Raw genomic sequence first — 27,372 nt, 5'->3', positions numbered from 1 at the left:
CTTCCTCCCATGCTTGCCTCCAGGACTTTTCCAAAGTCTCTCCAATCCTAGGAAATGCCTCACCCCAATCTGTCCACTCATCTCCAACACTATTCCTTTTAGGCGATCCCTGAAAACCCTACCCTACCCACACCTGTTTTTCTTTTCATACATCAGGGCACACAGAGCCATAGTAGTTACTATGTGGGTTATAGGCCACCTTCAGGTAATGGACACTGGCACGCTCTTAATTTGTGCACTCCCTATATACCACTGGTGGGAGCATCTGTGTTGTTTTTTTTTTTTTTTTTTTTTTCGCCAGTGTCTAAGGTGTTGGTCACGTGTTAAGATGTGCTGAGCTCCACTGGAGCTATGCAGACGGATCCATTCAGAGTCTATTCTTGGCCGTATTGAATGATCCCCGTGCCTCTTATCTGAAGAAACTCAAGGTTTTGGCTTGTGAATGATCACCTTTTGGGATGCAGTACTTTTTTGCCTTAAAGAAAAAAAAAAAAAGTTTACTGCCAGGATTGTGGGTTTTCCTTTTTGGATTCCCAGCTCCTGAAGGTTTAACGGAACCCATCGTGAAGGGTGAAGATTAGGTCCGTTGGTTTACCCATAGAAAAGCCTGTGGCGGTAAAGGTAAATGGAGTTTTCTAAAAAAATAAAATAAAATTCTTATGAAAGGTCTCTTTAAATTTAGTAAATGCTGTCATGCCTGTCACCACTGGGGGCTGTATTGCGTACTTGCGTCTCATGCTTCTCAGAGCCACCTTGAGTCTTGAAGCAGATGCTGCTTCCTCTGGCAAGTCTGGGGGGTTCTCTCTCCAGACATCCCCCATGCCAGACCTAACACTGGCCAGATCTTCTTGCGCAAGGTCCAGTACTCCAGCTTTCCTTATGCTAAATTTTAATGGTTTGGCTATTGAGACCCACATTTTAAAATAAGACAGTGGGCTGTCCGCTTCAGTAGTTTCTACTTTGGTTATACTAGGAAGCCGGCCTCCAGTGTCGTATACTGAGTTTGGAAGGCATATGTCTCCTGGTGTGAATCCAGGGGTTGGCACCCCAGGAAATATGTCATGGGTATGATCCTTGAATCCCTACAGATGGGATTAAAAATTAAGTTTCGATCTTGTTTTTTTTTTGTTTTTTTTTTTCAATGACCACTTGCTTCTCACTCTCTAGTTCATAACATATTCAGGGGGGAATGTGGATTGATCTTCCAGTTGGGTTACGCCTGAATCCTTGGTACTTGAGATTAGTCCTGTCGGCTTTACAAAAAACAGCCTTTTTGAGCCAATGCAGGGTTTTTACCTTGGTCCTCTTGACGAGGAACATTTTTTCCTGGTTACCATATCTTCTGCAAGAAGGGTATCTGGGCTGGCTGTTCTTGTAAAGAGTCATATTGGATTATTAAGGATAAGGTTGTATTGCGGCCTCATCCAAATTTACTTCCGAAGGTAGTGTCAGGTTTTTTGATTTAAACCAGGATGTTCTGCCTCCCCATCCCCCTTCTTCTTCTTCTTCATTTTTTTTTTTTTTTTTTTAACAACTTTGTTCTGTACTTTCTTTTGATGTGGTCAGTGGTCAAGGTGCATTTAAAGATGACTACTCAGGCAAAAAAAAACCCACACATCTGTTGGCAAGCAGCATTGGAATCGATTTCTAGGTGGATTTGTCTAGTGATCAAGCTTTTGGCTTAAGAGAATTTTATTTATTTTTTTCCATTTTAAAGGCACTCCACTGGGACAGTTAGTGCTTCTTGGGCGGTGCATTACCAAGCCTCGGCTCAGATCTGCAAGGCTGCATCAATCCATACATTTACCAGCTTCTATCAAGTAGATGTAAAGGATCATGAGCATATCGCCTTTGGGTGCAGTGTACTGCAGTATGAGTCCTCTAGTCTCTTGGTGTCCTACTATTGTCTCCCTCCCTTCAGCTGGCATTGCTATGGGACGTCCCACATAGTAACTACTATGGCTCTGTGTCCCCTGATGTATGAAAAGAAAACAGGATTTTTTTTTTTTTTAAAGCTTACCTGTAAAATCCTTTTCTTTTGAAGTACATCAGGGGACACAGGTCCCTCCCTTTGGTATACACCTATATTGCTTTGCTACAAAACTTAAGTGCTCCCACCAGTGAGAGGGGTTATATAGGGCAGTGCGCGACAAAACCCGGTCGCATTGGCGACTAGAATCAGCGACCTTGCGCCTGGGGCAGCATAGCTGGGGGTATTCTGTCTCCGTGGACCCCCCCCCCCCCCCCCCCCCCCCCCCCCGCGCGATCGCGTCGGGCCGCACCGCAGGCGGCCGGTAATTGAGCCCCCGGCTTTGAGGCCTCCTGTGATCCTATGGTTCCTTCTGGAATCTGGCGCCCTCTTGTGGTGGCCGTTGGAATTACAACCAACAATGCTAATGGGCCAGTCTTTCTCCATGCCTTTACTTAGAACCCCTAAACAAAACAAAAAAAAATAAAAATATATATTATATTTATATAATATTTTTATATATATATATATATATATATATATATATATATATATATATATATATATATATATATATATTTTTTTATTATTTATTCTAACACAATAGAGAGTAAAATGGTGGTCGTTGCAATACTGTCTGTCACACCATATTTGCACGGCGGACTTACAAGCGCACTTTTTTTGGGGAAAAATTTTTTATTTAATAAAAAAAAAAGACAAAAGTAAAGTTAGCCCAATTTTTTTTTTTTTTATATTGTGAAAGATAATGTTACGCCGAGTAAATCGATACCAAACATGTCGCGCTTCAAAATTGCGCCCGCTCATGGAATGGCGACAAACTTTTACCCTTTAAAATCTCCATAGGCGACGTTTAAAAAATTCTTCAGGTTGCACGTTTTGAGTTAGAGGAGGTCTGGGGCTAGAATTATTGCTCTTACTCTACCGATCGCAGCGATACCTCACATGTGTGGTTTGAACATTGCTTTCATATATGCGTTCGCTTCTGCACGCAAGCTTGGCAAGACAGGGCGCATTTAAAACAATTTTTTTTTCTTATTTTAACTTTTATTTTTATTTTTTTCACTGTTCTTTTAAAAAAAAAAAAGTGTCACTTTTATTCCTATTACAAGGAATGTAAAAATACCTTGTAATAGAAAAAAGCATGACATTTCCTCTTTTATATATGAGATCTGGGGTCAGAGAGACCTCACATCTCATATTTACACTAAAATGCAATTTAAAAATGTCCCTCTAAGAGCTATGGGCAATGACTTGGAGACAGGTGGGGGGCTGGGGGCTATCTTCCCCTCACTCGTCTCCATATGTCAGGCCAGGGACAGGTCCAGATCGCCGTCACGGACCTGGCTCCTAACTTTTTTAGCTGGCTCCTAGATTCCAAGCAAATTTGTCAACCCCTGATATAGGGAGTGCACTTTTTTAACTTAAGGAATGCCAGTGTCCATCACCTGAAGGTGGCCTATAACCCACATAGTACAAGAAGAAAATCGGAGAGCTAGGCTTGTTAGAGCTTATGATCCAGGAGTTGTATTGTTTCCTTTGTATGAAATACCTGGTGTTCCTGCCAGTTCCTGTTTTACTAACCAAAACTGACAACATGGTTGGGTTTTCTGGCCCCGGTCATTAGAGTAACAGTACACATACTGAAAGTCAGCTGGTTCCTGCTGAATTATACCCTGCTCTTTTCCTTCCCCGGGGACTCATATCCAGCAAAAACTTAACTTTGCTGTGCAGGAAGAGTACTGCTACCATTTTCTGCAAAACTGGATACTATTTGGTAAAGAAAAGGACAGCAGTGAGTGAGAACTGTTGCATTGGTTACTGTGTTGTACATGCATGTACAACTGATGGTCATTACTGATGGCTCGGGTGGGCACCTCTGATGGGGGCTGTGCTGATTCCGCTCCCCCTGTCAGCACAAACCCAAGGAAAGCCGGTTACAAGCTGGGATTTGGTCACAACTGATCATGTGGTTAAGAGCTTGCGTCCATAGGCTCTTTACCACGATCAGAAATGGGTGGTGCTGTGTGTCACTCGACACACCATATTGCCGCGCTGCATGCCCCCGTGGCTTATCCTGCTGGATGTCATGACTCCCAGTCAGGATAACAGGGCCATATTGTGGACATCAATCCGCAATGGGGAGGGCGGGAAGTGATTAAACAAGCTCCTGTCTGCAATGGCAGTATTTAGGAAAAGATCAACAGATGGCCTCAATAGCAAAGTGAACATCTTGTTAAAATAGTGCTGTCTGTATCTGTATGGGAGACCTGACTTTGCATCCTGTCCTAGTAAAAAAAAAAAAAAAAAAAAAAAAAAAAAATGTATCCCAAGGTATTCTGATTGATTTGAGCTTTAATAACCTGTATGGTAGTCTTGATATAAATGTTAACATGGTAATTGAAATGTGATTCCTCAAAAATGAGCAATTTTATTGAGATTGCAATGGTGGTTACCACGGTTTCTGAATTCGGTGATCATTTTATAGAGAAATTACTCTTCTCTAAGCACTTATGTCTGTTTAGTAGTGGCACCTAGTTGTCAGAGGAAATTTAATGCACTGGTTTTGGGTGAGGATGTGGCTGCAGGTGCCATACTGCTTCAATCAGTGGTGTGTCCTTAAGGACAGAGGAACCTTTTTATCTGTAGATGCCAGTTAGTGTTCTTAGAATTAGGCTACTTAAAGCTCCTCTTGCACACGATACTCCTGTTTGAGCATCTACTTTTTTCAGGCTTTTTTTTTTTTTTTTTCTTTGAAGAATGCAGTGCCTGCGTGCATAGGCATATTACAATTTATTTGGAAGGGGGGAGGAGGAGGGAGTGCTGTACTGTACCGCTCTGTGAAGCTAACACTAAAACAGTCCTGGTTGAATAAAATAAACAATGTAGCGCGAAGTGAACCAATGGAACACCACAGTGTACCAAACAAATATAAAATGGTTGCAAAATGTGAGTACAGCATATACTGTGTACATACAGTGCATTGGTGACATAGAAAACAATCTAAATGTCCCATAAAGTGGAAATCAAAAAAATGTTTATGAACACAAAACAGAAGTATTGGTGAATGACATGAGGCTTATGTCCAGTCTGAATGGCTGATCGAAAATCCTCACTGACAATTGGTGTAACAATGCAAACTGGAATCTGGCTATAGAGCATGTTCAGAGCTGGACTAAGGTTCTTCTAATGGAAAGTTGAAGATAAATACTACTTACCAGACTGGGTGGACCCACTAGCCATACTGCAATGGGTAAATTGAGCTTTTAATGGCCAGAAGCCTGATCAAACAATGGCACCACCTCAGATGCGATTGGAATGTATGGAGAGATCGCTTCAAACAAGATGGATCCAGGAGATATACCATGGCTAGGTTTACAGGGTTCAAGCAATTCTTTAGGCCAAGAACTGATTGGACCTCAAAAGATCTGTACCAAGGACTGATAATAGATGAAATATTTTCACATTTGGACCGGGATGAAAAACAAAAAGGGCTGCAAAAGGTGCAGGTCATAAAAGGAAAGATTTTTTTTTATTTCTCCCCCAAACCTCAAATTAGATGAATGCTAAATGTGGGAAGACTGGGACATGAGCCTCATGCCATTCACCAATACTTCCCTGTTTGGTGTTTTATGAACATTCTTTCTTTTTTGATTTCAATTTTATGGGACATTTAGGTTTTTGTCACCAATTCACTGTGTGCACAGTATGTTTCATGTTTTTCAACCATTTTAAAATTGGTACACTATTGTGTTCCATTGGTTCATTTAGCGCTCTACTTTATTTATTTTTTACAATTAATGGGCTGCATTTTAGCTGAGTAAAAACTACTGAACTTTTTCACGCTGCAGTGTGCAATTTCAGTCTTGTCTGCAAGAGGCCTAAACCTGTATATTACACATGGTCAATAAAGTAACCGGTTCATTCTGGCGGGTTCTGGAAACAAGCTTTTACTTCTGAGGGTGCAGAATCTGTAGGTTTTGAGAAACTTTAGGGCATTTTCAGTGATGGTAAAAACTCAACAGTACACCAATCATGAGCTTAACCAGTCCTGCTTTATATGCATGCTCATGATGTAATATTGATGCGTGATGGGAGCTTACCTGCTGCCTTTGTTTTTATATAGGATAGCTCCCAGAGGTAAGAGTGCACAATGTAAATATGCATACTTTGAATCCAGATGCCATTTTCTTTAAATGGGCCATTGGACAAGGCCTCCCTTGGGACATGTTGTCCGAGGTCAAACTTTGGCTCCATAGTGTTGGGAGGGTTATGAACTTTGTAACATATGACCTGTTCCTCTGATTATATCAGTTACTTAGATTTAATTATTACCCCATGTTCTTGGGATTATCTACATTATATTTGACTAAAGAATCTTCTAACCCATTTACACTTTTTTTTTTTTTTTTTTTTTTTTTGTGTAGGTTCAGCTATAACAGGTCCGGTGGCAAAAGAATGTGCAGACCTGTGGCCCAGGATCGCCTCAAATGCTGGAAGCATTGCCTGAACATGCCATCTGTTTGTAAAATAAAGTTCTTGTTACAAAGATGTTTCGTGTTAATTTTATTACTGAATGAAAAGACAAATGGGGGAAGCTGCTATCCTAATGATATATCAAAAACTGTCTAAGAATAAAGGATTGACAGCGCTAACCCTTGTGTGTATCAGTGCTCAATGCTGCAATGTGTGCATTGTATTAACTGACATTGTATACAGTTTAGGATTTTCTCTGATTTTGTGGCAAACGCATATACCCCCAACCTTTTATATGGGTTGTAGTAGTCGGTGAGTAAGGAACAAACGTGTTGACCCTGAAGTGGTGTGATGAGTGTCTTGTCCTCCCATCTACAATGACACCTTGGGTGGAAATCCATGGACTGTCCAAAAACCTGAATGCATACATGATTATAAATGGTTCATGGGAGGTGTGGATTGCAATGATCAAATTTTACTACCCTATTTTGCAACCAGATGGTCCTGCTAGGAAAGGTTTAAATTATTTGGCAAGTTATGATTCCGCCTATCGTGAGTCCATGGAAGGACCCAGAGGTTTTTTTTTATTCACCGACCAACACAGCTCCTCTCTGTAACAAATGGGTTGTTGGCCTTATCACTAGGAGAATACTAGGCATAGTTGTAACAACACTCAGAGCTTTTAGTTCTGCCCAGGGGGGTGGGTGGTCCCTTGGGCTACAACCCTTCACCCTGCCAAACGGCATCAGTTTGCTTTGTCCTAGTAAAGCAGAAGGACCTGGGAACCCTGTGGTCTGTGCTTTTTTTTTTTTTTTTTTTTTTTTTTTTTTTTTTTTTTTTTGTGCAAAATGAATGATCCTGTGATCTATCAACAGCCAACTGGGTGACAAACTGGATACTCTTATCATTGTAGTCTCCCCAGTCCGGCCATCGAGCGTGTGCAGGCCGTGACAAAACCTCAGCTCCAGAGGTGGTCATGAGCTTTTATGCTCCGGGCGTACATATGACCGAGCTACTGATGTCTGCGTCACAGTATGCCGAGGCCGGTAGCTACCCTGTACTGATTAGTAGATCTACAATGGAATGTCTCCCTGCCTGGCGGGGCTGAGCAGCTGGGCATTCCCTGGGAGGTTGATTTGGGGGTCCCTCACCTCCCCGTCCCTATCTTCCCTCCCCTTCACCTGGGGGGGATGCTGCATGTGTTGTATGTGTAAGATCCCTGGGGGCTCTCACCTGGGATAGGGGACTCGCTGGCTGGTGGTGTCCTGGATCCTGTGTGTTAAGCTCCCAGAAGGTGCCTGTGAGGGTATGCTGTGTTTTCGGTGCAGCACTGTGTCTGACAGGTTCTGTCTTCTGATACCTCATGGAGCTGGCCGGAAACCATTTTAGGTGTGAGGGCAGCATGTCCTGGGCTTCAAGTGGCCATTTTCTGGAAGCCTGAACACATTTTACAGTGTTCTCTAGCAGCAGCTGCATGTGCTCTCACAGCCATTTCCCCTGTGTTTCCTGTCTGTTTTGCTGGGCGGCCAATTTATTGATGCCTAGCACGTTTTTTTCAGATTCTGACAGCTGCCACTGACCACAGCTTTTGTTCATCTGCACCTGGGAGCACTCTGGTCTACAGGCACTGCTTGTGAACAGCGCAGAACTCCTCAGGGTGGTGAGTCCGGGGGGGTTAGAGCCCCTCAGTCAGCGTCAGCAAAGAGGCTGCCCATGAACACCCTGACGGTGGTCCTCAATTCGTTTTCCAATATGGAGGCGGTGCGTGGGAGGAAAGGTGCTAAAAAGTGGCCCCCGTCCTCTGCGGGGGGAGCTCTGACGCAGACTCGGGCCCTGCGGAGGCTGGAGACCCCTGCTCTGTCTTGTCAGATGATGCTGACCAAGACCGTTTGTCACGCCCGGACTCATCCTGTGTCCAAAGTGCTTGTTGGAGCACTTATCACAGCTGTGCATGATACCCTGAAGGTTCAGGAGCCAGAGGATCCCTCTGCTGATGTACTGGTCCCTTTTGGGTCCCGCAAGCCAGCATGTTCACCTTAGGTGTTACCGTATCCGACTTATTTTGACAAGTTCATTTACAAGGAATGGGGTTGCCCGCAACGGACCTTTTTGGGCCCCAAATACATGGCAGTGCGTTACCCTTTTGAGGAAAGCCTTCTCAAAAAATGGTTGGCTCCTACGGTCGTGGACCCCCCATCCCCCCCCCCCCCCCGTATCCAGGTTAAACAAAGTAACCACGATCCCGCTTGCGGGGACTCCTACATTCAAGGATCCCACAGACAGGAAGGCTGAGGCAGTGGCTCGTTCCTTGTTTACGGTTGTGGGGTCAGCCGTGCGACCTGTACTGGCATCCGCACTTGTGTCAGACACTGAGTGGGCAAAACTTTTGCACTGCGAATTGGGAGAGCAACAGGCTTCCCCTGTCTGTGGAACTAGCAGACAAACTAGTGCAAGGCCTGAAGTACATCTGTGTGACGCAGCCCTGGATACTCTCCCTCTGCTATCCAGGGCCTCAGTGTCAGCTGTGGTGCTGAGGCGCCCAATTTGGCCAAAATGCTGACCAGACTGAAAGGTTATGTTAAGCATCCATCTTGTTTCTGTCAGCCATCTTAATATTCACAAACTTCCATTTTACAATATGTACAGTTTGAACACCCCTTTAACTTCTCAGATAACTGTCTCAACATGAGATTCTTCTAAATAGTGTTCTCACACACTTATCTATAATCTTCACACTGTTTCTCAGCATTCTTTTAGCTACAGAAGGAATTATGTATCTTTTTTTTTTTTTTATCTTTTTCTTATTCAGCTAGCTTAGAAGAACAATAGCGTTTTGTCTTGACCAGCTGTAATCGTCTTGATGTCTACTGCGCATGTCTTATTCTGTATGATGTGAAATTTACTATATCAATCGCTTTGTAATAACTCAATACAATTAGTTCTTGAAGGACGCCATGGTGTGTGTGTGTGTGTGTGTGTGTGGTTTTATTTGTCCTTCGAGAATTGATTCCAGATATATCTGAATTTATACAATACATTGGATCTAAGGTCTGAGAGGTTGAAGGGACCACCCTAGACACAGGATTAACCCTTTCAGCACTGGGCGCTTGTCCCGGGATGGATGTTTATTTACCCTTAACGGACGTGGAAAGCTACTTTTAACGGCTTGGTAAGTGAATTCTATTCTTATTGAGTGAAATTGACTTGCCGGGCTCCGGGTGTCAGGTGTGTGACTTGGCTTCCATCCCACAGAGATTGCTGTTGGGTTATAGAACCTCTCATAAGTATACATAAGTTGACCAGTCATGACCTTGGGGGTCATATAGTGTTTTGGGGACACTTGTAAAGGTCTTGGCGCTCTTAGAAGAATAGGTTTTGGGGACCTTGGAAAAATTTAGAGTACTCTAGAGTTTTAGTTCTGTTTGGGACAGAACTGGTGACTGATGATCAATGTATTGTGTATGATTGTATTACGCTGAATGAAGTGCCCCGTGTGTTTGCGGACTGCTGTTTTGCTTCAGGAACCAAAGGGAATACTTGATTAGTAGTGTTCCTGGAGGGTACTGGCACAATTTGGGCAGAGGTCCATATTTTAGGGAAGGTAAACCAAAAATTGAAGTTTTAAGAATTAATCTACATTGCAAAGTTAATTTCATAGGATTAAGCTTGTCTGAGGCAAGACGGCAGGTCCATGAGCAAGATCGTGTGTTTATTGTATGTCCAAAAACTCTCGAGCTTGTTCCAAATCTATTCTTTTTTGTGTAAATAATTGAGGTATTGTCTAACTTGCACCACTAGGTGGTAGTCAAATACTGTGAATTGATAATGGGAAAAACACAAGGGAAAATTCCATTGCCAAATGTAGGTGAAAGCTGTAAAGATTTTGTTGCCAGAGTGTGTGGTACAGAACACTACCTAGTTAACCCTTGGGTGGATCATATGGCAGGATGGACAGAAGGTCTAGGCAGTTGCAGTCCCTTTCCCCGGGATGGCGCAAATGACCCCTTTCATATGGACATGATTAAAGGCCTCTGTCTAAATGACAGAGACGCATGGCCATATTATGGTCCGGATCCCCAATGGGACAAGGACTATATGCGAAAGGGAGGGGAAAACTGGTTGACATACGCTCCTTATTGGTATGATAGAACAAATAAGAATACTAAACCTCCCAAAATGCAGGATAAAGATCCAGCTTCGGAGAAGAAACATGAGTTAGAGAAATCTCTGAACCATGGACACTTCGCCGTCACCCTGCCCCCGCCCTATAATGTTACCACAACCACCAATGCCCCGAAAGGTTTATACCCAAGTCTGAGACCTGAGGACTTAGATTTGTTAGCAGGTTACCATGTTACACAAACCAACAACCCCAGCCATAGTCCTCCCCAAAGACCACAGGCACCACCTTCACAGCAACAGGACAGAGCAGCTGTAGTTTCATCCACAGTACGAGATGCAGAGGAAAAATCGGATGAGGAAGGTAAGGATAATGAAGCAACGGGAAGGTCCCTTATTACTAGCGTTATTGACAGAGCTGATACAACTGACATAAGTCCATCAGGAAAACAAATCGAGACTAGAACTCAAAGGATACAGCGAAAACAGCAAGAAGCGGCTACTGCAACTCAGCAGCTGCCCTTCATGACTGTAGGTAACAGCCTATTAAAAAAGGTTATAGAAATTGAAGACATAAATCGCATAGTTAAGAACTGTCCTAAACCCACTGTCTCTGCACCAGCCACTCTTGCCTACCTAAAAAGGGCTTGTAAAGGCAGAAACTACACACAGGAAGATATGAGGTTAATTATTGAGGGTGTTGTGGGGACAGATACAGCTTGGGATTGGGCCAAGGTCGGAACTATATCTACTATAGAACCGGCAGGCACGGCTGCATCCGATTACAAGCTTAACACAGAACAAGGGAGAGATGATATGTGGGCTGAAATAAATCACATGTTAGAAGTTTTTTAAACGAAATCCTCATTGCCCATCGCCATATCATGCAAACACAAGACAGAAGAATCAGTTCTTGAATTTTGGAAAAGATTCAATGATGTGTGGATACAGGAAGCCGGTTTGGGTGTTGTGCCAACTATGGATCCATTATTGATCCAGACTTTCCTGAGTAATCTCAAACCCCATTTAGTGGTCCCAGTCAAACAAATGATTACTGAATGGTCAACACTTTCTAGAACTGACTTTGGTAAAGCTCTTTCACAGAAAGATGCAGCAGGTTGTTTTGATATACCAAAGCCCTCTCCTGCCTCTACACAACATTTCCAAGGGAATACGAAGGGGAACTTTAGAGGCAGAGGAAATTTTAGAGGCAGATTTAAAGGCAGAAATGGAAGAGGGATGAGTCGCTCTAGAAACAATGGATGTTTCAATTGCGGTGCTGAGGATCACTGGATGAGTCAGTGTCCTCACCCCACCCCTACTCAGACTCCCGATTCCAGCTCTGTCCCTAACCAGACACAACAACCACAGGCATCCATCCAACAAGGTCCAACATTTCCAATCAAATGGGGAAATCAACAACAATGATGGGGCCTGGAGGGTAGTGTCCCAGCTTTTCCTTTTGTCTCAGATGATTTCACTGACAGTCCAATGGTTGCTATTTCAATAAATGGGAGACTCCTCCCCTATCTCGTTGATAGCGGGGCCACTAGGAGTACTATTTGTGAAGATCATTTCAGAGGCAAATGGGAACCAGCGGAACCCTCTTTGGGAATTAATGGGATACTGACAAAAACATATAGGACTCCACCCCTACCAATAGAAGATGATGAAGGGTACACCATATGCACACATTCTTTCAGGATAATACCAAGGTGTCCTGTAAATTTGTTGGGAAGAGACTTGTTTGGGCCACTAGGAATCACAATTAGAACCAACTCAGAAGGAGGTCTAGACATTTCCTCAGATAAAATCACTATAGTAGCATGCAAACCAGGTTTATTGATGCTGTCACAACAAAATAGTGAAGAAGAGTTTGAGGATATAGACCCCGAGGTCTGGTCTACATCAGATCTGGATGTAGGACTTGTTTCATGCACACCATACAAGGCCACTCTCAAAGAAGGTGCATTTCCTATCTATCATAAACAGTATCCACTTTCTAAAGAAAAGATGGATGGCATAGTGCCAATGGTGAAAAAGTTTCTGCAGGATGGAATCCTGGAGGAAATTATTTCTCCATACAACACACCTGTTAACCCTGTAAAGAAGCCGGATGGCTCCTTCAGATTTGTACAGGACTTGAGGGCCATAAATGACCTCATAGTCCCAATAGCACCCATTGTACCTGATGTTCCATCTCTACTGTCCTCCATTCCAGTAACAGCCAAATGTTTTACTGTAATTGATTTAAAGAATGATTTTTTTTCTCTGTCCTTGTAGACAAGGAGACAAGGCCACTCTTTGCTTTTACTGTGTCGATTGACCAACACAATCGCCAGTTTACCTGGTGTAGAATGCCCCAGGGCTATATAGACTCACCTGTGGTCTATTCTATAGTACTCCAAGCCACCCTCAGGCCTTGGACTGCCCCTCATGGTTCTGTACTGTTGCAATATGTTGATGATCTTTTGATTTGTAGTTCTTCAGAGGAGGACTGCCGAGCTGATAGCCTATCCTTATTGAAATGGTTACATACGTGTGGTCACAAAGTGTCTAAGAAAAAATTACAATGGTGTAAACAGGAGGTTGAGTACCTAGGGTTTGTGCTGTCTCCGGGAGTTAGGAAAGTCAGTCACAAAAGAACTGTTGCTATAGTGGGTCTGCCCCGCCCACTTACCAAGAAAGACCTGCTAACCTTTCTTGGAATGATTGGTTACTGCCGCCAATGGATACCTGACTGTTCTTTCTATGACAATATATTGAGACAAGCAACAGTCTCTGAAATGTCTGATATTGTAAAATGGTCTGATGAAATGTTAAATGCTTTTACCATGTTGAAAAGTGCAATGGTTACCAGCCTGAGCCTCGGCCTCCCTGATTTTAGCAAAATGTTTCACTTGTTTGCTAGGGAAAATTGCAGAACCATGGCAGGAGTACTGGCCCAGGAACATGGTGGGAGACTGCGCCCTGTAGCTTTTTTCTCAAAGGTGGTTCCAGTACAGGTGCAAGGCATGCCTGCTTGTTCTATGGTTGCAGAGTTGGCAGCACCATTTACCTTGGGCCATAACACTACTTTACACACCTCACACAACGTTACCACACTCCTCAAAACTTTACATACTCAGCATATGTCAGCACAAAGATTGAGTGGGTATGAAGTCATCCTCCTGTCCAATCCAAACCTGAAAATAAAAAGTTCAAACATAAACTCTGGCCCAGCTCCAACTTTGAATGCCTTATTAGGTCTTAAAGGAGAACAGGATGACTTACCACCACCTCATGACTGTACATAATCAATACATCAGGACACTTCACCTAGAGCAGATATGCTTTCAGTACCAATTCCTACTGCACAAACAGTTTTTGTTGATGGCTCTTGCAGCAGACCAAGTGATAATGTCTATCATGCAGGATATGCTGTTGTCCAACTGCTGGATACTGTCCTCGAGGCCAATCCAATACCCTATCAGTCTGCACAAGCTGCTGAATTGATAGCATTAACCCGTGCATGCCAGCTGTTTGCAGGAAAAGAGGTAAACATTTACACTGATTCCAGGTATGCTCATGGTGTGGTTTGGGACCATGGTGTAATATGGCTTCACAGAGGATATGTGGCAGCAGATGGAAGGAGCATCTCACACTCTGACCTAGTCACAGCATTACTAGATGCAATTCAGTTGCCTTCAAAACTAGCTATCATGCACTGTAAGGCACATACAGGCCAAATGACTGATATAGCCAAAGGTAATGCACTAGCTGACAGAATAGCTAAAGAAGCTGCATCTACACAAAAGGCAAACATTCAAATGCCCATGGTAACACCTCAGCCATGTTCCCTGAAAGAGACACATTGGCTCACGGAACTACAGGCTTTTGCCAGCCCTGATGATATTGCGCAATGGAACTGTGATGGGATGGTACAAAAGGATCCTAAAACAGGATTAATCTGCAAAGAGGGGAAGCCGTGTATTCCTGTTGCTAGCGCCCCCCTGTTCATTGCGCAATACTATGGACTGGGTCACAAGGGATGGCAGGCCACATGTGAACTTCTAGATGCAGATTTTTTCATTGCAGGATTACCTAATCTAGTCAAAGCTTTTGTAAGGAGATGTGTCACTTGCATTAGGAACAATCCAACAAACCCAAAGAAATCAAAGCATGAACATCTTGAGTACCCAACAACACCGTTTACCCATTTACAGATAGACTTTACACATATGCCCAAAGAAGGAAAGAAACAACAATACCTTTTGGTTATAGTGGACATGATGTCACGCTGGCCCGAAATTTTTGTCACCAACAATGAAAACGCACAAACTGTAGTGAAGATCCTCACACAGGAAATTATTCCTAGATGGGGATGTCCATTGCAAATAAATTCAGACAATGGCCCAGCTTTCACAGCTAAAATCTGCCAAGATCTTGTAAAAGTACTAAAAATAGACTGGAAATTTCACCTCCCCTACCATCCACAGAGTTCAGGAATTGTAGAGAGAATGAATAGAACAATTAAAGACAGGATAATGAAAGCTACGGGTGGGAATTTTGGCAAGTGGAAAAAAGTTCTCCCAGCTGTATTAGCTGAAATCAGAATGACCCCTCACAGTGTGACGGGTTATTCCCCCTTTGAGGTACTCATGGGTAGGCCATTCCCCACACCGTGGGCTAATCATCCCTTGATGGTAGAGAAAGGTGATTTGGAACAAATACAGGAGGAATATGTAAAGAAACTGATTGAAACTCTTGATATTGTTGAAAGAAGAGTTGCTCGCACCTCTCCTTCTTCACAGGTACCAACACACCCGTTCCAGGTCGGTGATCAAGTTGTGGTCCAGAGGCTTCAGAAAGGTCGAAAGCCGCAAGAGGTTCCATTCGGACCAGTGACCAAAGTGGTAGCCGTCACCAGGACCGCCATCCTTACAGAGGAAAGTCCTACTTGGATCCATGCCAGCAGAGTAAAGAAGGTTGATCTAAGCCCAGGAATTCAAGAAAGGCTGAAAAGAGGTGAAGCAGGTGTTTTAAGTCCTCAAAAGACAAGCACAGACATAAAGGACAGTGATGTCACTCATTTCACCACAGACTTCTGGGAAGGCCTTTTGCCTTCTGGTGAGGTTTCTACTTCTGATCTTTGTCCCAGTGTGGATAATAACTAACTGTATCTTTCATCCTGAAGACTTAGGTGCCTTGAAACTCATATGTGGTAAAAGCGAAATACACACCAACCATACTGACTTTCACCTCAGAAATCACAGTAAAAGAGATGTCTCTAATGAATTGATCAAAGAAACAAGTTTTTCTGGAAAAATTTTACTGTTAAAATTTAAATATGCTTATGCTAGAAAGTCAGGATATAAAAAATGCTGGATTTGTAGTAAGTTGCACCCAGAAACTGCTAAAATCCCACTCTTAGCTGTCCCTCTGAACCTCAAGTCATTATTGGAAAATACTCTAGTCTTAAGTATTAAGAATGTCTCGGAAGGGTACCGCAATCAGAGTATTATGTTTTACACTTTAGGAAAGACACATGAACCTGAGTGGTGTGTTCAGCTAGGCAATACATCCAACGGAATAGGTATGTGTCTGTATTTAACATTTCAAAGGGTATTCCCTTCCACACCAGTAACATTATCATGGGTCATATGTGTAGTTACAAAAATCAATCCCTTAACAACACCATTAGTGAACTTACTACATACAGGAACACAACCTCTGGGATACTTGTGAGTAAACTTGTTAGTGCTGCATTTGAGGCTGGAACTGAGCCCCAACGTAGTTCTCTAAGAAGTTTTTCATTGGGAAACAATACATACGTATGCTGTGCTAAAATTTGTTACCCATGGATCCCCGCAAGAGTGAAAGGATGGTGTTATTTAGCACAGTTGGTACCAGTCATGTCAGCCCTAGGCCAGAATCAGGAACATCACATACAAGTTACTTCAAGTCCAGTACATAGGTTAACTTATAAATACAAGAGAGAAACCCCACCTGTTTTCTACTTCAGATAAGTCATGGACATGGTTTCCATCCTGGACAGGATGGGGCATAACCATGATGGACAAATTAAATAACTACACTAGTTTAATAAATGATGTTATGGAAAAAAAACTCCTAAGATATAGGACTACTCAATGTCGAGCTCAAAGCAATTAGAAGACAACTAGAGTTACACGAATTGGCTATTGAAAGCATGAGTGCAGCTTTGACAGGTTTATGCGAAATGACCCAAGATTATGAATGTTGTACATGGTTTCACAATACCAGCCTGGAAATCCCAGACTACTATGATGTTATTAGTCAACACCGAACACAGGTAAATGAATTAATGAAACAAGCAAGGGATATAGGTAATTATGGATGGAACCCCTTTTCTAGTTTGGGTTTAGGTGGAATGTTTTCATGGTTAAAGGACATAGTGATTATGATTATCATAGTCTATTGTTAGGATTGATAGGCTACCTGATTTTCAAGCTTATTCTACTTTGTATTAGCAAATGTACTACACCAGACCAACCTTCTCACGCATATACACAATATCTGCAGCTTTATGTAAATGAATATAACAAACGTAGCAAGAACCGTAGATTTCAGGAGGCTGCGGATCTGTAGAGGTCATTCCATGACTTAAGAGGGGGTTGAAAGGTTATGTTAAGCATCCATCTTGTTTCTGTCAGCCATCTTAATATTCACAAACTTCCATTTTACAATATGTACAGTTTGAACACCCCTTTAACTTCTCAGATAACTGTCTCAACATGAGATTCTTCTAACTCATGTGTTCTCACACACTTATCTATAACCTTCACACTGTTTCTCAGCATTCTTTTAGCTACAGAAGGAATTATGTATCGTTTTTTTTTATCTTTTTCTTATATTAATTCAGCTAGCTTAGAAGAACAAAGAACAATAGCGTTTTGTCTTGACCAGCTGTAATCGTCTTGATGTCTACTGCGCATGTCTTATTCTGTATGACGTGAAATTTACTATATCAATCGCTTTGTAATAACTCAATACAATTAGTTCTTGAAGGACGCCATGGTGTGTGTGTGGTTTTATTTGTCCTTCGAGAATTGATTCCATATATATCTGAATTTATACAATACATTGGATCTAAGGTCTGAGAGGTTGAAGGGACCACCCTAGACACAGGATTAACCCTTTCACAGACATCCAAAAAAGCCCTGACGGATCTTCCCTTCCTTGGCGACTGGCTCTTTGGAGCCTCATTAGATGACCTTATTAAAAATGCCACCGGTGGTAAAGGTACTCTACTCCCACAGGCCAGGAAGGCTAAGGAGCCACGCCGTAGGCGGCAAGGGCAATCTTTTTCTGCTCGCAAACGGCTTTTTCGTCCGCCGGAGCTTCGACAAAATGTCCCTAGCCCGACAGGACGCCCAAAAAACGTCACTGGAACCGCAGGCCTACCAAGCCTGTGAATAAAAGTGCTACCGCATGAAGATTTGCCCCCACCCATGTCTCGGGTGGGGGATCGCCTTCGGGAGTTTGCAGCCTAGTGGTCCTCCCAGTTATCAGACCAATGGGTCTGCGATCTGATTTCCACAGGCTACAAGATGGTTTCTCTCTTGGCCGCAAAACGGATTCTTCCCCTCCAGCATACCCGTATCCCCGGTTCGCCGGGAGGCCCTGTTGGGGGAGGTAAGGGATTTGCTGGATTGCGGGGTGATTGTACCGGTTCCGGAATCGTAAAGCTTCCAGGGATTCTACTCAAATCTGGAAGGGGTACGTCCGATCTTGGACCTAAAAGCCCTCAATCACCTTGCAAAAGTGCAGAGGTTCAGAATGGAATCAGTTCGCTCAGTAGTCGCTGCACACCAAGGGAACTCCCTGGCGTCCTTAGACATCCAGGATGCGTACCTGCACATACCCAATATGCCTTTGGCATCAAAAGTTTCTGCGGTTTGCAGTCGGAAGCCCACTACCAGTTTGTGGCTCTTCCCTTTGGTCTGGCTTCAGCCCCCTGAGTCTTTACCTCCAGTTTTGGCGTTGCTGCTGCAACGTGGGATACCTATACGATCTCCTGAGGGCATCTTCCGCCTCAGAATTAGAGGAGGATGTGGCGATCACCATGCAGACCCTGCAAGAGTTTGGGTGGCTGTTAAAAATAAAGTCAGTGATTGTGCTGACCCAGCATCTGGAGTACCTAGTTTTGCTGCTGGACTCCAGGGAAGCGATAGTATTTCTCCCTTCAGACAAATTGTAGACTCAGAGCCGCGGTAAAACTGCTGAGGAAATGTAAGTGGTCGTTGCTCAGCTTTTGCATGCGAGTACTGGGGCTCAGGGTAGCCTCCTTCGAGGCAGCACCCGATGCCCAGTTCCACACCAGAGTCCTGCAGAAGGAGATTCTGACAAAATGGCTTACCTGGATCTGTCGATCCAGGAACAACTGAGATTTTTTCCCAGTCAGTCAAACTCACTGATCTGATCTGGTGGTTGAGGTCCCCGGTGATTCAATATGGGAAATCATTCCTTCCTCTGAAATGGACGGTGATCACAACGGACGCCAGTCTATCAGGCTGGGGTGGAGTGATGGGGGTTCAGTCGGCTCAGGGCCTCTGGTCGACAGAAGAATCCAAGTTACCGATCAATCTGCTCGAATTGAGAGCAATCAGGCTGTGCCTCTACACATGGTCGATGAGACTGCAATGGCATCTGATCAGGATCCAGTCAGACAATGCCACGGCTGTGGCATATGTCAATCACCAAGGTGGAACAAGAAGCTCCGCCGTGGCATGGGAGGTCGCTCACATACTTCGGTGGGCAGAGCGACACGTACCGGCCCTGTCTGCCATTTACACCCCGGGAGTGGAGAACTGGCAGGCAGACTATTTGAGTCGACAGATGCTGGACCCAGGAGAATGGGCATTGCATCCGGAGACATTCAGGTTACTGTGCCTGAGGTGGGGCACACTAGATGTGGATATGCTGGCCTTCTGTATCAATTGGAAGGTGCCAAGATTCGTGTCCAGGACAAGAGATTCATGGGCCGACTCGTGCTGGTGGCTCTGTGGAATCAGTACCAGTTGATCTATGCCTTTCCTCCACTGAATTGATTACCACGTCTGCTTCGCAGAGTGGAAGCCGAGGGGATCCCAGTGATACTGGTTGCCCCAGATTGGCCTCAGCGTCCCTGGTACACAGACCTGGTGCGTCTGGTGGCAGACTCTCCCTGGCGACTGCCGCTGTGAAAGGTCCTTCCTGTCTCAAGGTCCCATTCTCCATCCTGCTTTAACGGCATGGCTATTGAGAGCCAGGTGTTGAGGAACTGGGGTCTGTCAGACTTGGTGATTCCAATTATGTTGAGAGCATGGAAATATTCTTCTTGGAAGATATACCATCGTACCTGGAAGGACTACATCTCCATGTGTGAGGTGAAAGGATGGCATCTGTGCTCCTTTTCCATATCCAGGATTCTGCTGTTTCTCCAGCAAGGAGTTGACCAGAGATTGGCATTAAGCACCATCAAAGGCAAATTTCAGCATTGGCTCTTTTTTTATTTTTTTTCCAATGACCCTTGGCGTTGCATGCTTTAGTGAGTACCTTCGTTCAGTAGTTCCTCCGGTGCGTCCACCGTCACCCCCATGGGATTTGAACCTGGTGTTTTCGGCGCTTCAAAAACCACTATTTGAAAATATCAGGGTGATTCCCCTGTTGACTCTTTCCCAGAAAGTGGTCTTTCTAGTGGCCATGACATCGCCCAGGAGGGTTTCGGAACTGGCAGCCTTGTCCTGCAAGTCACCCTATCTGGTTATCCACAAGGATAAGGTGGTGTTGCATCTGCAACCGTCTTTTCTGCCAAAACTAGTCTCGGCTTTTCATATCAATGAGGACATTGTATTACCATCTCTGTGTCCTAAGCCGAAGCACGCTAAGGTGGCGGCCCTTCACGCTCTTGTGGTTGGGGCTCTGTAGGTGTATTTGTCTGCCACGGCTCCCTTTCGGAGGTCAGACTCGCTGTTTGTTTCGGTGGCTGGTCCAAAGAAAGGCATGGCGGTCTCTCAGCCACCATTTCTAGGTGGATCAGACAGATTGTAGTACAAGCCTATGCCTTGAATGGGCAGGTGCCCCCCTTTCCGGTCACGGCCCACTCCACAAGGGAACGTCTTGGGCCTTCTGACACCAAGCGTCGGTCGCTCAGCTGTGTAAGGTGGCAACCTGGTCGTCTGTCCATACGGTTACCAAGTTCTACAAGGTAGACGTCAGTGCATCGGCTGATTCCTGTTTTGGCCACAAAGTTTTGCAGGTGGCCGTGTAGTTGCAATTGAATTATTTATATTATATATATATATATATATATATATATATATATATATATATATATATATATATACATTTTCGATGAAAACGCAATACTGTTATGTTAATGCACTGTTGCATTCCGCAGATTGGTGCGGTCTTGGGTGATCACTGCTGTTGGATACCCTGTTTTTTTTGTGGTGGTTTTCCACGCACTGCTGTTTTTTTGTGGGTATAGTTTCACTAGTTCCCACTTGCCATGGTGGTTGAAGTTTCTATGCTGGTTTTCCCACCCCTCCATTTTGGCGCTGCTTGGGGACATCCCATTTGTTAGAGAGGAGCTGTGTCGATCAGTGAATATAAGAGAAAATAGGATTTTTTTTTTGTACTCAGCGTAAAATCCCTTTCTCTGTAATTCATGACCGACACAGCACCCGCCCCTCTCTTTACGTTATACTGCTTGTTGACGTACTGATGTTGCTTGGCAGGGTGGAGGGTTGTAGCCCAAGGGACTGCCCCCCTGGGTGCAACTAAAAGTTCTGAGTGTTGTGTTCTCACTAGGAGAATACTAGGCATAGTTGTAAGGCTAACAACCCATTTGTTACAGAGGAGCTGTGTCGGTCAGTGAATTACAGAGAAAAGGATTTTACGGAGTACAAAAAAAATCCTATTTTTGGGCTCCAGTCACAGAATGAACTTGCATGAGATATTTAGGTGTCAGGACACCTGAATACGGTGTGATGCTTTCTATTCACTAGATCGTTTGTGTGGTATTAACCGAAAATGCTTGGTAAATACTGCATTAATTTCCATTAACAGAAAATTAACACCTTCTTGCATAACAGCCATAACTTTACCGTTCTGAGTAAATTTCCAATGATGCTCATGCACTCTGCAGTGTGGTTGAGCATCATGGGAAATTTGGTTCCAAAACATCTGGGGTGCCAAGGTTTGCCCTCACTTCTCTAGTGTGTCCTGGGGGAAAAAAATACTAAGTAGTTAAAGTAAATGTTTACTAGTATTGTGCATTATATTTAAAAGGATTATATCTATGCAAAAATGTTGCAGTCTTTAGTACTACTTTAATATAAAATTTCTAGTCCCACCTCCACCCTTCATATATCTTCATGTCTGATTCCCAGTTAAAATTCCTGGTATATCCTACTTCTGGATCTATTTACGATATGTTTTATATGTTTTCACTGTATAAATTAACCCCTTTTTAGTACTGTAGTAAATCTGTTTTTGTACTATAAAGGGTGTGTATAAAATATATAATTTTTTTTTTTTTTTTCACCATTTATGACAGGTGATAATACAAGCATGCTGCTACTAAATGTCTTATGCTAGCCATACACGTAATGATTTTTGAACAAATATTCTTTATACATTTGAATTGATAAATATTGTTCAAACTTCACTTACCAACATTCAATTTTAAAATGAAAACCACATACACTGTCTGAAAGGTCATTAGATTGAGTAGTTTTCTATTCTGCCCTTTCGAATTTTCCTTTCCTTGGGATCGAAGGCGAATGTTTTGATCCCATTAACGATTAGAAAATCGAATGAATGCTCTTATACTCATCTGTGATGTGTCCTAGATGATTGTTGAGAGGGATGATGTCCCTTCTGTTGTGCCAGGAGCGTGGCATCTCAGGGGATCAGCGCCCCTTAAAGCAGAACTTTCATTTTTTTTTTTTTTTTGGGGTGGAACTCAGCTTTAACCAATTCAGCCCTGGAAGATTTGGCTGCTGAATGACTGGGCCATTTTTTTGCACTCTGACGCAAAATTTATGTTTTTGATTGCCTCCTGCAGGTTTTTTTTGCGCTATAAACAGACAATTTTGAGAAAAACACAATATTTTGTACTTTTTGCTATAATAAATATCCCCCCCCCCCAACCACTTGCTGACTGGCTCACGCCGATATACATCAGCAGAATAGCACGTACAGGCATATTAACATACCTGTACGTTGCCCTTTCCCCTAGAAGAACAAGGTTAGGACTCAGGGATTTGAATAGGGACCTCCCCAAAGGTTAGGAGGCGTGTCCCCAGAGGTCAAAGGTCAAGTGTCTGGCTGACCCACCCCCACCAAAGTGTTCCGCCTACCCCAACTAAGTCGGGGCATGAATAAGTCGGGGCTTGAACAAGTCGGGGTAAGCGCAGGGGAGAGAGAAAAAAAAAAGCAGAAGTCTCAGTACAATCAAGTGAAACCTAAGTTTCTCTTCCTCTTCTTTCCTTTTCCCCCCTTTCCTCCTTCCTCCTCTTTTTTTTTTAAGAGAAAGAAAAACCCGTTTTCCTCATATTCTTCTTCTCTCTTCCCCTCCCTCAGTTCGTTTATAAATATATTTCCTGTCGCATCATGGCAGCATACACTCTGGGTTGTGACTCCGCCCCACAACCTGATAAGACCACATAGCTATAAGATGAAGATATGCCCCCTGCCCCAGTATTCTCTTATTTTTCCTCACCTATTGGGACCGCACGGATCATTACCCTCTTACCGCTTCGCCCCAGCCAGGTTCTAGCCTCTCCTGGATGGAAGTCCTTACTGGTACAGCCTCTAAAAGAAGCTAAATGGAAGGAATCCCACTCTGGTGATCTCAGGGGTATGAATACTTTTTCTCTGCAAATAGAGCATTGCCTCTATAGCCGTTGGAAGTAAGCCCTTAAACAGGCTGAAGGCATATAATAAAAAGATTGGTCTTTAAGCCTTAAACAGGCTTAGTACCTACGGTGGTCTCCGGTTTCCTCTTCCTCCCTGGTGTCACACTGTCTACAGCTTGACAGCATACTCTTTGCCTTCAGTATCTCTTGTCACCTTAGGTTGTCTGGTGCCTTTCCCCCAGTGTTGCCTCTCTGCCATATTTTACCTCCTTTTGCTGAGCTCTGTAGTCCCACAGCAGCATCAGCACTCTTCCTGGTCACTCTGCCGATTTGCACATGCTCACTGTGCACTTTGGGCAGCCTCTGTATGTTTGTGTCTTTTCCCTTTTCCAAGATGGTGCAGGCGACTGAGCATGTGCGGGCGGGACATGACCCCGGCTCCAATTTTAAAAGGGGATGATGCCTTTTTTTTTTAATGCAGATGTCTTTTTTGCCTGTTTTTGTGCTCATCTGAATTTCCTGACTGCTGCGTTTCTGGTTTTTCTGCCCCAGTGTTGCCTCTCTGTTTGGTAAGTATCTCCCCTGTATTTTTCTTCTCTCTATTCCCCTCTTGTTTCTGTTGTGGCTTTATCTTCCTTACCCTTTTTGTGCTACCTGTGGCTTCCTCTGTTCCCTATCCATGGAGACCACTGCTCCAGCAGATCACCACCAGCATAATAGGTAAGAGGGGAGGAGTTTGGTAAGTAGAGAAGATCGAAAAAGAGAGCAGGACGCACTAACGCTACCTAAATGGTTAGCCCCATCAGGTCCGCAAGATCATCTCGGAGAGATTCCTCACATAGAAGAAGCCGCTCTGGCCATAGGCGGAGCCATTCGGGTGGAGGAAGTCGCTCAGGTAAAGGGAGTCGCAGGAGGAGTCGATCCAGGTCTCGTTCAAGGTGCAGCCATTCCCGCTGAAGAAGATCCCCTGACCAAAGGCGCCATTCACCAGCACGCCACTCCCATCCTTCTGAAAATACCTGCTGGGTATGCGGGGCCATAGCCCTTCCAGACAGGTTGGCATGCCGCAGGTGCTTTGAAGCCACCAGAGAGAAAGGGCAAGAACACAGAGAGCTCACGGAGTCTTCTGCCCCACGTGTCGCTCCGGGCACGGAGTTATCTCCACGGGGTGCTTCGCCGGCTCCCCCAAGTACTTCCAGAGAGCATGATTCTCCTTCAGATGAGGAAGAACTAGAGGCTTCAGAGGGTTTTGACTTCTCCCTAATAGAGCCTTTTGTGAGGTCAGTGAATGAGGCCTTTAGATGGGAGGAACCCCAGGAAGCCCAACCCAAAAGGAGAAAATATTTCCCGAACCTGAAGAGAGAACCCGAAGCCTTCCCCTTCATTGATGAGTTGGAGGAACTTATCAGAGACGAGTGGCAGAGAGCCGAGAAGAAAGCAAGTCTCAACAATCGGCTTGCCAAACTATATCCTCTAAAGGAGGCTAAAATTAAGTCTCTCGTGTCCCCGCCAGTGGTGGATGCATCCCTCATGCACCTGGCCAGGCACGTTACGCTCCCTATCGAGGACGCCGTGTCATTCAAGGACGTCCTGGATAGGAAGATCGATACTGATCTCAAAGAGCTTACCTAGCAGCAGGAGGCGTATGCAGGCCAGCAATGGTTCTTGCAGCTGTGGGTAAGGCTATTGCCAGTTGGTCAGCAAGCACAGAAAAGCTTGTATCCGAGGGAGCTGTTTAGGACCAGATAGTTAGGGCCCTGCAAGAACTAAGCCTTGCAGGGGATTTTGTGGCAGAGGCATCCGTGGATGCTATTAAGTCTGCATCCAGGGCTATGTTGTCCTCGGTAAGGGCCAGACAGGCTCTCTGGCTCAAACCCTGGGTGGCAGATCCTGTTTCCAAGTCCAATTGGTGCCGCATCCCGTATGATGGCGAGAACCTTTTTGGCTCCAAATTGGACTCTGCTATTTCTAAGGTCACTGGCGGAAGATCAGGGCTTATCCCCTTGGATAGAAAACCAAAGCTTCAGAGGCCTCCTCCCTTTAAGCGTAACCTCCCGGACAGGTACAGGGATGCCAAGTCCTACAGGCCTGGTAGGGAGTACAGAAGGAACTGGAAGGCCCCTCAAACGCCCTTCCTGAAGTTCCAGAAGCCCAGGACACTGGCATCTAGTGACCAGAAGTCCTTTTGAAGGTGCGCCCGCCCAGCCAACAGTGGTGTGGGCCAGACTCTCAAAGTCTATGCTGGTCTGGGCGGAAACGATAAGCAACCCCTGTACGTTAACCACCGTTCGCATCGGGCACAGATGGTCATTCAGGGGACTTCCCCCGGGGCACCATTTTTGCCCAACAAACCTCCTGTCATCCCGGCAAAAGAGGTTAGCCTTGACCAGATACGTTCAGGATCTGCTCCAAAAGTAAGCAATTACGGAGGTGCCCCTATTCCAAAGAGGTCGAGGGTTCTATTCTCCTCTATTTCTAGTAAAAAATAAATCAGGGGACCTATGTCCAGTCCTGGATTTAAAAAACGTAAACTGCTCTATCCGGGTAGAAGCGTTCAAAATGGAGAGCCTCCAGTCTATCCTCCAGGCCATAAATCTGGGGAACTGGATGCTCTCCATAGATCTACAGGACGCCTACCTCCATATCCCTATCCATTCAGAACTCCAAAAGTTCCTCAGTTTTTCGCTAAACCACAGACACTTTCAGTTTTGAGGTCTTCCATGTGGAATTTCTATGGCTCCCAGGACCTTTACAAAGGTCCTTCTTCCCGTTAACGCGCATCTGAGGGAGAGGGGGCTGCGAGTCCACCATTATCTGGACGATATTCTCCTCCTCTCAGACAGCCGGGAGTCACTGTTACAACATCGGAAGATCCTCATCTCCACTCTGCAGAATCTGGGATGGCTGATAAACTGGGGGAAGAGCCAGATTCGGCCCACCCAGAGAATGATCTTCTTAGGAGCCCAACTAGATACCCAGTTGAATACAGTGCTGCCTCCGGAGAAGTCTTCCCTGTTGGTCCGGAAGGTGAAGAAGGCCATTCTAGCAAGATCCCTGTCGGCCAGAGTATGCCTTCTAGGCTCCCTATCAGCGACCATTTCTATGGTCCGTTGGGCTCAGTGGCACACCAGACCTCTGCAGAACTCCTTCCTACATCAGTGGGACAGTTCATCCATGACCCAGACGATCTGGATCTCGGAGACAGTTAGGCGCTCATTGTGTTGGTGGACTAGTCCCCACAACTTAAACAATTGCAAACACATAGCCATCCCTCATAGTCACCCCTCCTAGTGACCACGGACGCCAGTCTAGAAGGTTGGGGAGCTCACCACCAGTCCCATGCAGCGCAGGGCCGTTTGCCTTTCGAAGTACGGGACTCAGTATCGAACATGCTAGAGATGAGGGCGGCCCTCCAGGCTCTCCTGGCCTTCAGATCCCTTTTAAGGGGGAAGCAGGTCCTCTTAAGGATGGACAACAAGGTTGCTGCCACCTACATAAACAAACGGGGGGGGGACCAGGAGTCCCTCCATGATGCAGGAAGTTCTCCCTGTGATGGAATGGGCACAGTTGAACCTGTCAGACCTGAGGGCGACTTACATCCCGGGGGTCGAGAACATCTTAGCCGACACACTCAGCAGGGAGTTCACCTCCAACAACGAGTGGTCCCTGAGCCCTCAGGCCTTCTCCCTCATCTGCCAGACCTGGGGTCAACCAGACATAGACCTTGCTGCGACTCTGGCAAACTCCAAGTACCGAAGGTTCCTGTCGAGGTTTCCCTTTCACTCAGCGGAGGGGACAGATTGCCTCCAGCATCCCTGGAACTTCCATCTCGGGTATATCTTCCCTCCGACTCCCCTGATAGCGAGATTTCTCTTAAGGATCAAGAGATCAACAGCATTGGTGATATCGGTGATTCCTTTTTGG

The 27,372-nt window shown here is 44.8% G+C and overlaps 1 protein-coding gene across 1 annotated transcript in view; it reads left to right on the top strand.

Moving 5' to 3' along the window:
* RPL23 (ribosomal protein L23) overlaps positions 1 to 6,538 on the top strand; it is a 33,133-nt gene extending 26,595 nt beyond the window's left edge. Inside the window, exon 5 of the mRNA XM_077459415.1 lies at positions 6,415 to 6,538. Coding sequence (XP_077315541.1) covers positions 6,415 to 6,497 — 83 coding nt within the window. The 3' untranslated portion in view covers positions 6,498 to 6,538. The remainder of the gene's footprint in view (positions 1 to 6,414) is intronic.
* Positions 6,539 to 27,372: the final 20,834 nt, after the last annotated feature.

The sequence above is a fragment of the Lithobates pipiens genome, unplaced genomic scaffold, assembly GCF_037356315.1.
Source record: "Lithobates pipiens isolate NorthernLeopardFrog02 unplaced genomic scaffold, aLitPip1_a1.2 Scaffold_28, whole genome shotgun sequence".
NCBI classification, from domain to species: Eukaryota; Metazoa; Chordata; class Amphibia; order Anura; family Ranidae; genus Lithobates; species Lithobates pipiens.
Note: the sequence above shows the minus strand (reverse complement) of the source record. Positions and strands in the feature narration are given on the sequence as shown.